The sequence below is a fragment of the Natator depressus genome, chromosome 4 (genome assembly GCF_965152275.1).
Source record: "Natator depressus isolate rNatDep1 chromosome 4, rNatDep2.hap1, whole genome shotgun sequence".
Taxonomy (NCBI): Eukaryota; Metazoa; Chordata; order Testudines; family Cheloniidae; genus Natator; species Natator depressus.
In genome coordinates, this window is record NC_134237.1 from 50,992,076 (window position 1) to 51,009,289 (window position 17,214).

Here is a 17,214-nt window from a genome sequence, read left to right on the forward strand (position 1 = left end):
GGGTCGACATTAAAACAAAGGTGGACATGCACACGGGGTTGACATCACACCAAACAAAAGGATAACATTTACTTAGGTAGGTTTTTTGGGCCATTGTGTACAGAGATTTTGCTGAACCTTACTACAAAAAGAAGTGACTCTCCTGTCTACTGCAATCTAGCCCCGTTGCTTTGAATGGAATCAGTGCACAAACATTTAACATGGAAAATACTGGCACATTCACACACTAATCCTCTCCAAACCCACTTTACTCACCCTCCCTAAACCTCTTCATGACAGGACAGTACTTGAAACACCAAACTGACGAGAGTCTGTACTCAAACGTTTGCAAGATTGAAAATTAAATAACTTCCACTGTCTAATTCAGTGGCTCTCAACTTTTCCAGACTATTGTACCCCTTTCAGGAGTCTGATCTGTCTTGCCTAACCCCAAGTTTCACCTCACTTAAAAACTACTTGCTTACAAAATCAGACAAAAATACAAAAGCGTCACAGCATACTGTTACTGACAAATTGCTTACTTTCTCGTTTTTACCATATATAAAATAAATTAATTGGAATATAAATATTGTGCTTACATTTCAGTGTATAGTATATAGAGCAGTATAAACAAGTCATTGTACGAAATTTTAGTTTGTACTGACTTCCCTAGTGCTTTTTATATAGCCTGTTGTAAAACTAGGCAAATATCTAGATGAGTTGATGTATTCCCTGGAAGATCTCTGCATGCCCCACGGGGTACGCATGCCTCTGGTTGAGAACCACTGGCCTAATTTACTGCTTTAGAACTCACAAAATTCTGCAAAATGCCTGTTCCAGGGGAAATGGTTTTGTTGCTGCGGTCATTAGCTCTACAATTCCTGAATAGCACAAAGCACATAGAGATCAAGAAAAAAAGTGTATAAACAAGATGTGTTGGGCAATATTTTCAGTAAGTTATCATTAAACAGTACTCAGATTGGAAGGAAACATAAGTGTGATGTACCTATTTCATTTGTACTTTCATAAATATTTTGCGTGCTGTACAAATAATTATGATAAGCAATTTTTAGAATTTTTCCTCCTATTTTCAGTCAATGAAAGTAAGAGGGATTATAGGATAACTACCTACAAGCCTCCCCCAACCCAGTTCAAGCACTTTGAAATACGCCAAAGCCTACAACCCATAAGACATTTAAGACTGTTAGGGTACTCACCTTTCATGAAGAACATAACACTGCTCAATCTTAACAGGTAGGTTCAGATTAAAACATTTATCTTTTGTAGTTTACCTTCGCCACTTTTGCCAATTCTTAGACATATGCTCTCAAGCATTTCCTGCCCCATAGCCCATAGTTAATCTTGTCCTCCCACTTGATTCCAGATTGAGAGCTGTCCTAACAATACTTAGTTACAGATATCACAATCATTTCTATGGTAAGAAACTGAGAAGCCTGAAACACAGGATTACAATTCTGTGCAAGATCAGGAAGTTAGGTTAAGAGCTCTTATACTTAGGTCTGCAACAGCTGCCAAGAACAAAGTACAAGAAAAAACACTTTTTATTCATCAACTTTTTGCATTTTTGTTTCACTGTGAAAGTACTCAAGTCTACATTTTTAGTTAGCTACTTTAATAAGTTATCTTAAAGTCCAGCACGCTGTTTACGTGGCTTTCAGTTTATGTTGATTTTCAAATCTGTTTAAGAATCAGGTTTTGATTAAAAAAAAAATAAAGCTTAGAGATCCACTGATGAAGAGTGCTAGATAAGAGTAAATATTTTTCTTTATACCATCACAATAAATATATGGAAGCGCTTTGTACTATCTGTCAATAAAAGTGGTGCTAAACGGGTATGCCTACAAGCAGCTGTGCCAACATTAGTTATCTGACTCTGAATCTACAGATAAATAATGGGAAGGAAGTAGGTATGTCAAAGCCTAAAATACATAGTAACTAATTCATATTCTGAGTTAACAAAACATGTTTCTGCTCCTGTGCTATTAATACCAGAGTGGGAGTAAATATTTATTGCATAAAAGCAGTCCAAATGCTCTCATAAATAATGAGACTTTTAGTACAAATGACAGGTTTCAGAGTAGCAGCCGTGTTAGTCTGTATCTGCAAAAAGAAAAGGAGGACTTGTGGCACCTTAGAGACTAACATTTATTTGAGCATAAGCTTTCGGAAGTGAGCTGTTAGTCTCTAAGGTGCCACAAGTCCTCCTTTTTTAAATACAAATGGTGTCCTATCAGTTCATGCATTGTTTAATATCTATACCCCAAGACTAATGGACCTTATTTAATGGCCTCTGAACACCTAATGCATGAACTGTAATATAGACTGATACTAACAAGTTTCACACAACAATATGGCACTTTGATAGCTCAACTTCTATGATCAGCCATTACTATGCAGAAAACTGGAGTTCAGAGTAATTTTCAATCTCAGAAGAGTAACATGGAGGAGCGATCATGGCATCTCTAAAACATTAGGCCCAGACCCCAAAAGATTCCTCTTGACTACAGTGGAACTAAGGCCCGCATCCTGCTCTCATTGATTTAAATCAAACAGAATCAGCTCTTCATTGTGGCCAAAACCATTTGCAGGACAGGGCCAGAGAAAGCAACACTTGCAATGTGAAATTAGAGGCAACATACTTCATAGTGTTATCTTGTTCAATATACAGACTGACTGTCCAGTCTCCATGTATCACAGGTACCACTGAAGGGTTACGTTGGGGGTGTGGAGAGAATTCTGACTGGTAACTAGCTTTGATTTACTTGGTAAAATTGTAATTATCCTAATCACTTGAATCTAGCCCCTTAAATATCCCTTTTTACACCCTGGACTAAAAGATGGATGTTCACCAACTGGATTCTTTATATTTCCAATTATATGGCAGAAGAACTTGATTTATCCCATGGTAAGTAGTGAAAGTTGGTTTGTATTTAACCTCCTAAAAAAAATACTTGCAACACTCTGCAGAGGCATGTCGACCTACCAAACACAAGCTTTGAAAAGGGTACTTCTTACTAATAATTTTTTAATATGCAAGTATTTTAGTAAGTCTGCCTTTTCATTATCAGTAGTAGACACCTAAACATTTGAAAGGAAAATATTGCTATATCCGATTCAGCGAAAGCTTGTCAAAACCTAAGTTGTTTGTTTTTAAATAAAGAGGCTACATTAAAACACTGCAGAGGATGGTGTAACCAGAACTTGCTTGATAAAGCAAAAGAAAAATTAAATTTAAAAAAATGCAAACTGTTTGTTTACTGCAGGTAAGTCCCTTGAGCAATAACGTCATTACCCAGTCCTTGATCAGAGATCTGTTTGAAACTGACAGCTATCAACATGAGTTAGAAAAAACTTTCTCCTTGTAACATTTCAAATAAGGGATCAGTGTTTTCTGTATCTTCTGCCAGGAAAGAGGGAATTGCAGTTTTTATACAATTTCAATTTCATGTTATGTACTCAAAGAAGAAACTAATATTTAACCACTGAATATCCTTGTGATCCAGTGTATAGTTCAGCTATATTGGCTGAGGCTCTACATGGTGACCAGTGGAGTTTGGCATTATTTAACAGTCTGCAGATAAAACTGGTCTCTAGAGATGCATTCAGTGCCAAATTATAGTAAAGGTAAAGATCATAATGTATCAGATTCAAGAGGGGACAGGCAGTTGCTACATTGGACAGGATATACCCTTCTATGAGAGCATGACACTATTCATAGGGAGTGTAAGAACATGGTGGTGAGCTAAACCTTCAGCTACCATGTAATATTCTGTGACTAGAGTTTAGCAGAGAAAGGGCTGAAAATGGTGAAAGGCTTTTTTTTTTCCCCTTGATTGGTTCATGCAGTTTCACATCCCAAATTCTGAAACCCTTGCAAAAACATTACATTTTTTTCCAAAATTAAACAAGATCTCAGTCCCTCTTAATCAAACATTTGGAAGGCTGGGTTTGCATTTGTACCATTCCGCTTTAGGCCTCTTGAAAAAGATAGGGCTGCAAGTCAAGAATACTATACCTGCCTCTGATCAACTTCAATAATAATTTGCACTTACATAGTACTTAAACATTTAAGTATGTCTCATAACACACCATGAGGAACCCAAAATTACTATGTCCACAATTAGACCATCAAATTCCAGTCTCACGCCCCATTCACTAGAGAATAATGCCTCCCAGATAAGTACCTGGATCTTAGTTTCCACATCTATAATACAGTGGCAATTACATTTACCATAGGTAAGATGCACAGGATTTAAGATGTCTACAGCTATACATAGGTAGGTAAAACAGGAAAATGTATGCACTACATCCAGATAAAGGAAACAGCAGAACAGACTTAAGAGAAGTTCTGTAATTTTTCTGCAACAGGACAGGGCATATGCTAAAAGGGGGGAAAAAAGTTATACAACTTCTAAGAAGAGCTATGTAAATATTTTGCTGAACCCTGTGTGTCTCGAGCTCTAATCTGCCTACGTTATTATAGGTTGGACTGTATTTCCCACGGAATTAGAATACCAGTCTGCTAGGATTGTATAGCAATGGAGATTTTGAAAGATTCTCGGCTATTCTTTAATTCTGCTTTATGATTTCCTTAACTTGCTACTTCATATGCAGAACGTAAGAATCATTGCAGACATATTCATCAGATGAGAAAAAAACTTAAAGACAAGCCACCACATCTCAGTGACACAGGTAATATCTAACAGTACACTATTATTTTGAGAGCTTGACTACCCCACTGAATTGAAGATGAATGAGTAATAGAAAACTGCTTTTTTGTTTTAAACTACATTTATTACTCTATACATATACTTCATAACTGATTGCTTTGCAAACAATTGTCTGTAGACACTCTTCAAACATGAAAGAAAAATCCATACAGATCCAGAGATTTTACAGAAGTCTGCAATTTGAAATCCTGTGCAAAATGTACCTCCCTGCTTTATTTAGTAATAGGCAGTTAACACACACACAACTCAGCATTCTGTTTGTCAGTAAAAAATGCTCTGAGCCAAAGTGAGTAAGCAGATGCAACTTGCGAGGTCAAATGAAGTTGTGTCTGCTTATAGCAAGGCTGAAAGTAGCCCTGGTCTTATACTAGTCACTTCAGTATTGTGAATGCAAGACTTAGCCGACACACCTAATTTATGGAGGGCTTTTCATAGTCATTACTAAAAGTCCATTTCAAATCACCACAATTGACAACATGGCAGTCATTTAAAAAAAACCTCTGAAATCTGCTTTAATGTATTCCATTAGGCTGATGCTAGCTTGTTTGGCTGAAGAGGTACCATGCATACTCACATCGCATCCAATGAAGTGAGCTGTAGCTCACGAAAGCTTATGCTCAAATAAATTGGTTAGTCTCTAAGATGCCACAAATACTCCTTTTCTTTTTGCGAATACAGACTAACACGGCTGCTACTCTGAAAACAGTACAAGATAAGTTCCAGGAATAGTACAATAATACTCACTTCTCCTATCCACCCAAGATATTCCTAGACTACATTGCAAATCATATTGAAAGCTGTATCGATGTATTTTTCACCCACATTACATTCACACTAAAGACTAAAAAAAAAAATTCTTCCCTTCAAGACAGGAACTGAGACACTGCACAGCAGATCAAGTGCATATGTCTGTTTTTTACAAAAGACCTTGGATTTACGTGGATGTTACTTTCCTATCCATCATGAAATCATGATTGCTTTATGTCTCCCTACTGATATTAGCTGTTCCTTTATGGAAGAACAGGACGAATAGATGCTCTATATTTCCAGCCCAATCACAAGATTTATGTTACTAAAATCAATTTAAATTATTTCTGGAGTTTTTAAATAAAGTCTCATTTTAAGATCATTGCATTTCAACAATGTACTTGTTGGTTTGCATTTGTATTGCTTTATGATAAAGAAAACAAAACGTGATAAGTGAATAACTATTATGTCCCAAACAGGGAAAAGCTTCAGAAGACTTGAAACTTAACTAGATAAATAGCCTCCAACAAACTGTTTTTTGCCATCTGCAGCAAAGTCATTAAATACCTAATTCTGATTTTTTTTACTGCACTGTAAAATATGATCATCAAACTGACAGCTGTATGTCTTCTTGTGAATGTTTTAAGGTGGTATTTTCTTTAAGTCAATGAGGCAGAAGTTTATTTTTGGATGACAAGCAGTGTCCTAAAAATATAGTTATTTATTTACATAAAAAGAATTAGATGCTTCATGTGGAAGCCTAAATAGTAACCAACGGAGTATTTAAATTCCTTATGAGGGAGCACTAACACACCTGTATTCCTGTCACGCTATTTGCCAGTGATAGTTTAAAAACATGTGGAAGAGACATGGAATGAAGAAATAGTAAGGACCATTCATTCTCATGGTCTTAAGCACCAACTCTGGTGCCCCAGGTGCTATGCTTTTAGAAAAAAAAAAAAAAAAAGATTACTGCAGTACACTTCTTGAGAGTACAATTAACTTCAAGCTCGTGATTTGTCAAGCAGATGATGGAATTAGTTTTCACTGCAGGTTAATTCCACTAGGAATACTACACTATTTGTTGTAAACAGTATAGAACTCCCTGCAGTAAAATTTTTTTTGTTTTAAAAAAATAATAATGAATTAACCTTGCATTTGGGCAGCCTCCAAGCTAGCAGTGGCTTCCTGCCGTGCTTCTTCCACAGCAGAGGATGCATCTGCAACTGGTGATTCTTTTTCCCCTTCAGCTTCTGTGGATACCATAGATCCTTCATTCTCTTCTGTCGATTCATCAGCAGTTAGTCCTCCAGCCTCTTCTGTAGGTACCTCTGTGGCCTGCTCGCTTGCTTCAGTGACTTCAGCCGTCTCCAGTTCATCACCTTTTAAGGATTTATTTAATACAATAAAGCAAGTGTAAAGTGTCTGCATGCAACAGGAAAACAAGTTCACCAATTGCTTTCGCCATCTTATTTAAACTTAAAATGAAAAAATTTTGTTTGTTTTGTGGTTGAGATTTTCCATATAAAAGTCAAGGAACTCAAAGTTATGGTCCCCACATCAGATAATGTTTAAAATATCATTAAGCCATATTCTCAATCATTAGCTTAGCTTTACTACCATGTCACTATAATGAAAAGGAAAATATGGCTTAAAGCAAGTGGTTGACAACAAAGAAAATAATAGAATGAGTGTGCACACACAAACTGAAACCATGCCAGAGGGATGTAAGATTTATGGGTCCAAACTTGTTCTCATTGAAGGACTCAATAGGAAAATGGTTATTGACTTCTTTGGGATTAGGATCAGAGTCCACATTCCAGTTGAACCCAGTGATGAAATTATCTAAACATGGAATACAACACATTAACTTTCCTGCTTAGAAGCTCTTATGCAGTTTAGCACCATTCAGAGTTTCAGTTCAAGAGGAATGGCATTCATAAATAATTAAGGAAAGTAAAGCCCACTCTATATATATGGGACAAACAAAAACAACAAAAGACACTTATTAAAAAACTAGGTGTGTAAAATAGAGAAAAGTTTGTAAACACTAAACCATAGTTGATCATCCAGAGACACTGGAGATGCATGCAGCTACTTACAACTGATCATTTTCTTGTTTGCAAACCTGAGCTCTCTCTGTTTGAGGTTTGCCAGCATCTCTGCATATAAAATTGTTCAGAAGCAGTGAAACCCCATGTTGTCTCATAGAATGAACTAGTTCAGCCTCAAATGGGATTAAAAAAAATAATTAAAATGAATACAGTCCAAGGTAGGAGGGCATGCAAAGGAGAACACACACACGTACATGCACAAAAACCACACAAACATGCATACACATCACACAAGTTGGCAAAATGAAAAAGTATGCCATGTGTTCGTTGTTAGTTAACCCTCACACCAAATTCATCAGGTGCAGAACAGAACTGGAAAGAGTTGTATAATAGTTACAAGCAGGAAGAGAGAGAAAAAATAAAAAAGCTTAAAGAGACATTGTCAGGCTAAAAAAATAATCCTGTTTTTAAAAATGTTAGTACTTTGGAGTAAAAGGGAGGACCATATGCTATTTACTTACTCTTTGCATTTCACTCAGTTAGGAGAATGAGAACAGGTGCGGGGGAAGGGGTGAATGAAACTGACCAGTCAGTTTCATTCCCTGGTTCTCATGCACTTGCACAGGGATGCATTGTTTGGGTTTAAATTCAAACAAAATTTGATTCCATTGGTTAAAAAACAAGACAAAAAAAACCCCTTCACACTAAATAGGATCAAGTTACCTGACTGTGTCCCTTTAAGTGTCCCTCAGTATCTTTCCAACAAACTAAGCTTTATCACACAAAGACCAGAGTAACAGGCAAGCTCAACACTTTATTGGACAGTCAAATATACAAGTGCATTCATTCAAAACAGCCAGCTCTTTAACAATCTCAAAGTTGCCTTCTACAGGATATATTCAGTAGCTCAATATGGTTTGGCCTTGCAAATGTAAAGATAGTATTTTTTAAGTCTCACAAGTGTGAAGTTTTACAGTAGAAGGCATAAAGTCATCCCCAGGTAGGCTGCGAGGTATGCAATGGTGAAGGATTATCTCTTTGTTTGTATTTTACATCCTCAGGTTTGGAAAGACAGATTTCCCTTGTATTTTATTCTGGAAAGTGTAAAAGTAGAGTAATGATTAGAAAGGCTGAATCAGCTTTTACAATTAAAAGTTAAATTAAGAGAAAATTACCACTAAAAAGCAGATCAGAAACAAGTTTGAAGAGGGGGGCACATTAGAACAAGAAAGGAGGACACATAAGCAAATACATGCACTCAGAGGATAAAAAATGAAGTGTACTCCGTTGCAGCAAACATTCATTTCACAATAAGTTAATTCCCTAAGATTTTCCACCACTATTTCTATTCATGCTCCTCCCAGAGACTTTAAAACCCACTATTACATTCTGTGTTTGTTAAAGTTTGGTTTATAGATCAATAGGAGTTTAAAAGGTTTGTTATTAGAGCTGGTTGCAATTTCTCAAGTTTTCAAATAACCAAATTAAAAATGAACTTGAAAAAAGCATTTGATATTTTTGACCATTTTGTAGTTTTTTTGTACAAATTCTTTTTGGGAGGGCTGCGTGCCGTCTGAAAATTGAGTATTTTTGGGAAAAAAAACATTTAACAGGGAAAATGCCATTGGTTACTTTATGGAAAAGAAAAGACAAATGCCTGGGAGAAAGTGAAGAAAATTCTCCCTCTAACCTAACCCATCCATTCTCTGGTTGTAAATTCCAGTCCTTCTAGCCACATGGTTGCCCTCTCCATGTTATATTAATAATAGTAAGTAAATATAACTATTATTTGTATCATGCTAAGAGAGTGTACCGGGATGTGTTTACCTCTGTCCACTGTTTTGTACAGTTCCCCAACATCCCAAAAAAAGCAGAAATTTCTCAAATAAGTCAGTACCCGTAGCATCATCTAGCTTTAAAGGGTTAGATTTTATGTTCTTCTGAGTGGCAGATTCACCAGTTCTCTAATTAGTTATTTCCACAACAAGCACTGTGAAAAATAAGTATGACTAACTGCACTCAAAGGAGGTGAGGGTGGCGAAGTTGTGGGCGCTGATTCTGTGGAGGCAGGGAGGGGAAGCCATGTAGCACTGCTCTGTGATGAGACACATGCTAACTACAGGATTAGGACTACACGTAGAAGAAAAAAATAAGAAAGAGCAAAGACATTTGAGAAAATGAAAAATGTTAATCTAGGGGATTCTAAGATAGAAGGGAACAGAAGCCAGTTTAGGGAACATGGGAGAAGAATTTGGGGGGCATGGAGAATGGAAGAGGAGGAACAATTTTAAAAGCTATAGAAAGGATAGAAATGCGAGAGCTGATTCAACGGTGGATTTGTGTTATAAATTGAGGTTACCGCTATTTGAGTGCTGAATTAAAAGTGAAAATCCCAAGGCTGACATTCAGAGTCAGGAGTGTGATCCTGGGAAGGAGGTTGGAGAGAGGTTTCAGAATGTAAGTTAATTTATTAATGGGCATGGTCATTAAAGAAGAGGACAGTTGTGAACTGACAAAAAATAGAAGAGAAGTATCTGAGCATCCTCCATTGATGGTCACTTTACCACTTCATCAGATCTTTGTGAAATACATCCAGGAGATGAAAGATATTAGGTATTATATAGTACAGATTTAAAGCTGTGGCAAAGGATCTTGAAGATAGTTACAAAATCAAGGCTTGATCCTATATGGTATAAAGTACTCTGACCCCAATCCAAAAATACATAATACATATATAAATACATGCTTAACTTTAAGCATGGAAGTGGGCCCATTCACTTTAGTGGGATCACACTCAAGGTGAAAGTTAAGCACATGCATGCTCTGCTGGATTAGGACCACAAACCTCAGCACCTTGTAAAATCAAATCCTCAGAGAAAGAATCCAGTTAACTACCTTATGAAGTTCTACTTGCCACTGCTAGACTGTCTACCCCTCTGTAGAGATATCAGGCTTTTCAGGATAAAATTACTCTAAGACCATCCCAATATTGTCAGGAAAAGGCAACATCTTTTTTGGTCTCATCACAGAAGTATTTTAAATTCTCACACATTTATCAAATAAAGACTTACATTTTGGGAAGAGCCCGTCAATGTTTGTTTGCTTTTTGTATTTAAACTAACAAGTCCTAACACCTAGAGAGGAAATTTAAAAACTTACCATTTCCAGTTGTTTAACAATAGGAAAGAAATATACATATTTGATCATTTATAAGAGTAGTGTTAAAATCCTTTACTCTTAAACTTTAGAACTAGTGAAGGAAGTAGGATATAACTTTCCCTCGCAAAGTAATAGCAATCCAGTACAATTCAAGAAGGGAATCAACCTTTACAGAAGCAATCAGTTTCAAGAATGCCTCTGTTCTGAAATGGGACTTTCAAGATGGTGCTTTCTTACTCCAGAAATCTGCTCCCTGTATGTATTCAGTTGTATTCAGCAAACTTTAGCCACAAAAATCACATATACCAGCTAAGTGCCATCTCTCTATTTGTGAACTGAGCCCATTTGGCAATTGAAGCAATATATATATGGATCCCTACAATACCATTTTACAGTTACTTTTCATAATGGAACTGCATTTAAAACCCTCGGGTCATTTTTAGCCTAATTTCCCTCCCCACCATCTTTTTTTTTTTTTAATTTTAGTAGTGTTAGGTTGCAATATACATTGTGTGAACCCTGGCATGTACAAATAGGCCAATATCTGAAACAGCACATATAAATATGGGCAAAGTACACACCAGGGGAAAAACATAGTTTTCCATCTATATTAGGCTAACTGATTAATGAAAAAAGACTGTAAAGCTCTGTACAATAATAATGTTAAAGAACAAGAAGAATGATGTCTCTGCTCAACCTAACAGACCTCTGTAATCCTCTAGTTCACTTAAATTGGCTGTAAATTTAAATTATGTCAGTTAGTTTAATGTTAAGATTAAGCCAATGCTTGGGAGGCAAGAAGGCAGGAGGAAGAAATGGGTTTTATACATAGTATTTTGAAAACTTAAACAAATTTCCCTCCCCCCAGCCTGCTGAGATTGGACTGTACAGCAATTGTGTTCACTAATGTATGGCCTGGAGCCAAACTGTTGACCAGGACAAAGATATAATTTTGCTTCACAAACAAACAAAAGGACAGAACTGGTTTTGACAGCATTATTCATTTAGTCGACTTTAATTAAGCTTTCAGTCATCAAGTTCTATCACCCAGTCTGCTATTACTGGTTCCTCTGTTAACCATTTCCTTTCAAATGGATTTCTTCTAATGGGGTACCTACCAGATTCACTGTCTTCTCATTAAGTTTTTTTTCTCTGCAATTTAAACAGCAGCAGAATGATTTAAACTGATAAAGCAAGTAAAAAGCTACGGACTGTGGAGGAGACAGAGTATGGTAGAGGTCTGACTGTCTAGTCTAGAAATAAGCTCCATTTCTTGCAGAATTCTTGTGTGCTGAAAGAAACATGGTAAAAACTAAAACAAAACAAAAACATGACAACTTACACTGGGGTGGCCAGGGTTTTGGTTTCCACTCAGCTGTATTACTCTGCTGAATAGCATGAATACGTTCGTTGTACCTCTTTTTGTCTGACTTGATTGTTCTGTAGGCCTGAAAATAAAATTACATACCTGCACTTATTTCCACAGCTCTACTACTAAGTTAAAAAAAATATATCATACTTTAACCAAGTGTTCTTCCCTATGTTGAAAGGCCACCTTAGATTATTTTTTAAAAAAAGTAAATCGGCTTTAAATAGTTAATCATACAAACTTTTAGTTTTAAATTTTGCATTTCTCTCCCCTTGCAAAGTGGAACCAAACTAGTCAGTCTCACGTTCACACAATACTGCATTGTTTAGGAATTGGAGGTGACTATTTAAAAACAAGGAAATATTTCTGTTAATCTTTATGCTTTATAAAAACGCTAAATGTGGGGGTCAAAATTGACTCAGTCTTCATTTAATAAAAAATACTTGTCAATCAGCAGTAGAAATCATTACAAACCACTTGAAGTAGAAAATTAAGCCTAATGAAAATAATAAAATGAGTATATTTTTGAATACTCATTGAGTGATAGATTCCATTCACCCACCAGAAGCTGTTATATTTGGTGGCAGCAATTAGTGGCTGAAGAAACTGAGAAATGAAGGATTTAGCGAGATGAAGTGGAAGAAAAAAAGCGTGAAAGACTGAGGGGGAGGGAGGAGACTGACTTTGCAAAAGGGGGAATAAAAAAATGCATCACTCCACCATGAAAATGCTACACATTCACAGAACTGAAGTATTTAGAAGACTGTTATAGTCTGACATCGGTGCTTCAAAAAAAATATGTCCTCAGGGAGCAATCTATTCAAAGGAGAATGGATCTTGAACTGGGCCCAAACATGGTTCATTCAGACATGCCTGTAATCTTTATACCTGTTTTCTTATTAGCCAAGAACACAGAAAGAGGAAAAAGCTTGGTCTCTCTGTTTCTGTACACCTCTTTTACATTATCTCACTGCCGATGTAGAACAGCATCATTTGGTATGAAATTCCCACTTCAAGAATCTCCAAAAGAGAAATTCAGCTTTACTTTGGGACAAGGGATTTCCCTCCCTTCCCCCCGCCAACTTGAAATTTAATTATCCAGAACCCATCATCTCATTTCCCTGGTATGGAAAGAGAAGAGGCACTTGATTCACCAAGGAGCTCTGTTTTCATATTTTAAGTCCATGTTTGATTACGTGATCATGCCACATCTCCCCCACATGCCACTGATGTTAACTGCGTCTTTCATATACTCCTAAAACACAAGGCACTTACATAATATCCACCAGCAGTGCACGCCACACCAGCAAACAGATAGTAAATCAGGTTCTCTCCAGAAGAGCCAGGGACGCTGCCAGATGACATCTGGCGAAGAGGTGCTGTATAAAACATTAAAATAATGTTAAAATAAAGTGCTAATAAAATAACAGAAAATATCTAATCTGAGATGCAGAGTGATGAATCTGTAGAAAGTTGAAACAAAGTCAGCTGGCAAAAACAAAGAAAATTAAGCAAGTACTTTAACTAAATGTAGCTTCACACTTGCTAAGAGGAGTATCTCACTATGAGAACATTACACGTGTGGTCCATGATGTGCACTGGCTTAATTTAAGCTATAAAGCCCTAAATGGAACATACCTATGTGTGAGAATGACTGTCCCTTTGTGACTCTGCCATAGTTGTAATCAACAGAGGCAGTTGGCCCTGTCACTTTAAAGAGGAAGGATTACTGGCTGGGCATTCTCTGGGAGGAGTCCTTGGCTTTAGATTTACATATTCCTGGTCCCAATAGCTCAAACTTGGAGGTCACTCCAAGAGTCCTAGTCTGGGACATCCCGCAAGGCCTTGTCTCTCAGGCGTTTGGGAAGAGTTAAGAAAGGGTGGGGTATTACACCATGTTATCAGTAGTGGTTGAAATTTATTTTGTTATGGGGGAACAGTAGCGTTGTTAGCTGGGTTTGTTTTTGTCTGGTTCTGGTGGTTTGATGCTCACCCAGATGTAGATCCAACAGGCACCGCCAAGGAATTCTATTGCACATCAGTTTAAATGTCAGATAGAGCTTAGAAAAAACCATACATACTAGTGTGACCTAATGAAGATTTTAACTGCACTCAGTAACTGCACCCCAAATTAATAATATATATTAAGTGTTATGTTCCTTAACGATCTTTCAATAAATATAAAGCTGTTCTGTCGTCAGAGTTGTAACTAGGGTATTTAGGGAGGCAAAATGGACTCAAGCCGCAAAATGGACTCAAGCAATTTAATCATATATTCACAGGGTCTATTGCAATTCAAAATGTATGTATATTGTCCAGTCATTTCTGCAGCTGTATACTCGCCAGTGGCTGGAAGAAGAATCAATAGCCTCATTCTATAATAAACTATTACCATCATGTACCAGATTATGTCTAGCAGCATTTGTCTCATCACATGCTATTCTGACTCTTCTCTTGGTGCAGGAATCTGGTGCATAAATATTGATGAAGCTCTGTTGCAAGCGGTTGCTGCAGTGTTCTGTGGGTAGGGATTCTCAGTGTGGCTTGTGTGTTATTTGTATGAAAGTATACAGTTAGGATGAAAATAGTCAGTATCGTTGAGAGGCACTGCTACGGGTTATACACTTCCGGAAGTGTCAAAAAGTATCACTGCTATGTACCAGACTGAATTGTATTGTCATATTCAGAGAGAAAAGCTGAAGTTTGGACACTACTCAGAGCCTCTTCTTGACTATTTTCATTCAAATTACAACAAAACAAACAAAAACCATTCTAATCTAAATATATAAATGCATTTTCTTTTGAGTGAAGAGGAGGAATACACATTTGAACCACTGACTCAGAAGATCAAACAGCGAAGTGCACTATAGAAAAAAAGTCAAGAATAAACTGAGTTTTGTTTTGTTTTTTATGAAGACTTGGTCATCTTCAACAGACCAGTTGTTTTTAAACACAGCAGTTACTCTACACAAAATATTTGTCATTACTAGAGAAGACTAGGGGAATGTATTTTTCAAAGCAAACTTTTGCTATCACCTTTGGCTACCTGAATCTTAAATTTCTATCCTTATCACTTATTCTCCTTCCCTAAGCAAGCACTGAGGTGTCATCACTGAGTTGCTAATCGTTACCTTTAAAAAATTAAAACAAGTTTTGTTCTTCCAAGATAACCTTACATGGACTTTAGAGACATATGGGGGAAAGATAAGGTTATAAGGCCAAAATATAACCTAACATAGCAAGTGCATACACTCAGATAAACACACAGCTTATTGCAATGCATCTAAATTTTCAGGAACAACAAATGAAATGGATCAACACTGGCTGGAGGCAACAGGTTTTGGTGCTGAACCACATGAAAATTCTGTTCTTGCTCATTATTCCAACCCAGCCACATTCAGAGCTCCAAATTATTCACAAAATCGTTGGACCTTGTTTGCAATCTCCTGTATTTGTGTCAGCTGGTCACACTGAGGATCCCTATAGGGCGCAGACTGAGGACGTCTGGCTTCAATTGCACAACACCCTCACAATGCTCAGTTGGCATGTTTATAGACTCGTGTCCCCCCTTTTCTTCTTCAGCAAAAAATAGCCCAACCCACCCTACCCTCAGTGTTCAGCACGACATAGAAATTAAAATCAGCGCAGAAGGATCCGGTAGCTCAAGACTGAACGACACCTCTCGGTCAGGCAAATAGCAACGGTACAGGGAGAGGCGGGCGACACCTAGATATGTCAAAGGAGCAGCTTCCAGGCCTGGAGCCGGTTGTTTCGTTCCTACCTCTGCCTGGCATTCCTCCTCTGCAGGACCTGGCAGGAGGATGGCGGGGCTGAGCTGTAACTTACCCCCGGCTGGGCTCCATTCCCCACCTGTGACCTTCACTTCTCCTCTCCCCGGGCATTTCACCAACAGGCACGCGCGGGGCGCCCTTCACCAGCACGATTTCACCTCCTCGCCCAGCCGGGGCTGCAGATGACCGAACGGAGCCGTGACCATGAATCGCTGCTGTCTGACCGCTACCCCAACCTGCCCCGCAGCTCAGCCCGTCCGCGCCCCGTCCCCATGCGCGCGGCTCCCCGGCTGCCTGGCGCTCTTACCATGCTTCCTGAGAAGGGTGGCCGTGGAGGACACGCTGGCCAAGCGAGCGGCTAGCGCCTGCCAGGCAGCCCTGCAGACGTACATGGTGGCGGCACTGCGGCGGCTGCACGGAGCGACTGGGCAGAGCGAAGCTGCGGGATTGAGCGAGGGAAGGAGGCAGCGGTTCCGCGCGAGTGGGAGGGAGCAGGTGGGAGGGGAGAGAGCAGACCCGGGCCACTCTCCTCCTCCCGGGGCAGGGCGTCACCTCTCCCTTCCTTCTGACCGGGACCTCGGCTTCTTTCCTTCTCTCTGCTGTCCGTGAAATGACCCCAAGACGGCTGAGTCACGAGCCACGCACGGACTGTGCGGACCTACCAGTCCCTGGGGGATCGGGAGCTCTCCCATTGGGAGTCCTTTATATAACTAAAGGGCTGGGGTGATTAGAGGTTTTTTAAAAAGTTGTAATCTGAATAATGCGCGCACACACACACACAAATCCTCCAGCACACAAGGGATCTCTCACGTTTGTGATGTAGGATTTTGCTAGTCAGGTCTAGCTGATTTAAAAGCCAGGAATGCAAGATTTTTGAAGACCATAGGTTCACTTATTGTGAATAAGGGTTTTGTGGTCTTTCCAGTTTCCTATCTTACTTTATTTTAATCCTCTGCTGCAATTTGTTGCAGTCAGTGCTAGAGAAACAAAATATAGTTTGAAATTTTCCCACACTATGATTGCTATTTATGCCACACTAGGTTGAGCAGTACTATGTTCCATCAGCTAAATCAAGGGTAATCTATTTTTTGTCAAGGTCCAGACTCAGAAAAATTAAAAGATTTCATGGTCCATTCAAAAGCATCCGTCCATCCAGATTTGGCCCCCAATCTTCTTCTTAACCACCTTTGAGCTAAATATTGTCACAGCAGAACTTCAAGCTGGGCCCTATACTGCCAATTCTCAACTCTCGTGGTCAAACTTTTATTGTCACCCTCTGAGAACTCCACACCTTCTGGAGAAGTCAAATATCTGAAAAATTTTCTATAACTTTAGTGTAGGGACCAATGCTGCTTCATGAACAC

The 17,214-nt window shown here is 38.4% G+C and overlaps 1 protein-coding gene across 1 annotated transcript in view; it reads right to left on the bottom strand.

The window, feature by feature from the left end:
* Positions 1-16,452, bottom strand: part of MGARP (mitochondria localized glutamic acid rich protein) — a 47,718-nt gene extending 31,266 nt beyond the window's left edge. Inside the window, exons 1-4 of the mRNA XM_074950870.1 lie at positions 16,158-16,452; positions 13,335-13,438; positions 12,033-12,138; positions 6,629-6,859 (exon numbers count right to left, since the gene is read on the bottom strand). Of these exons, the coding sequence (XP_074806971.1) occupies positions 6,629-6,859; positions 12,033-12,138; positions 13,335-13,438; positions 16,158-16,242 (526 nt within the window). The 5' untranslated portion in view covers positions 16,243-16,452. The remainder of the gene's footprint in view (positions 1-6,628; positions 6,860-12,032; positions 12,139-13,334; positions 13,439-16,157) is intronic.
* Between the last annotated feature and the right edge of the window lie 762 nt (positions 16,453-17,214).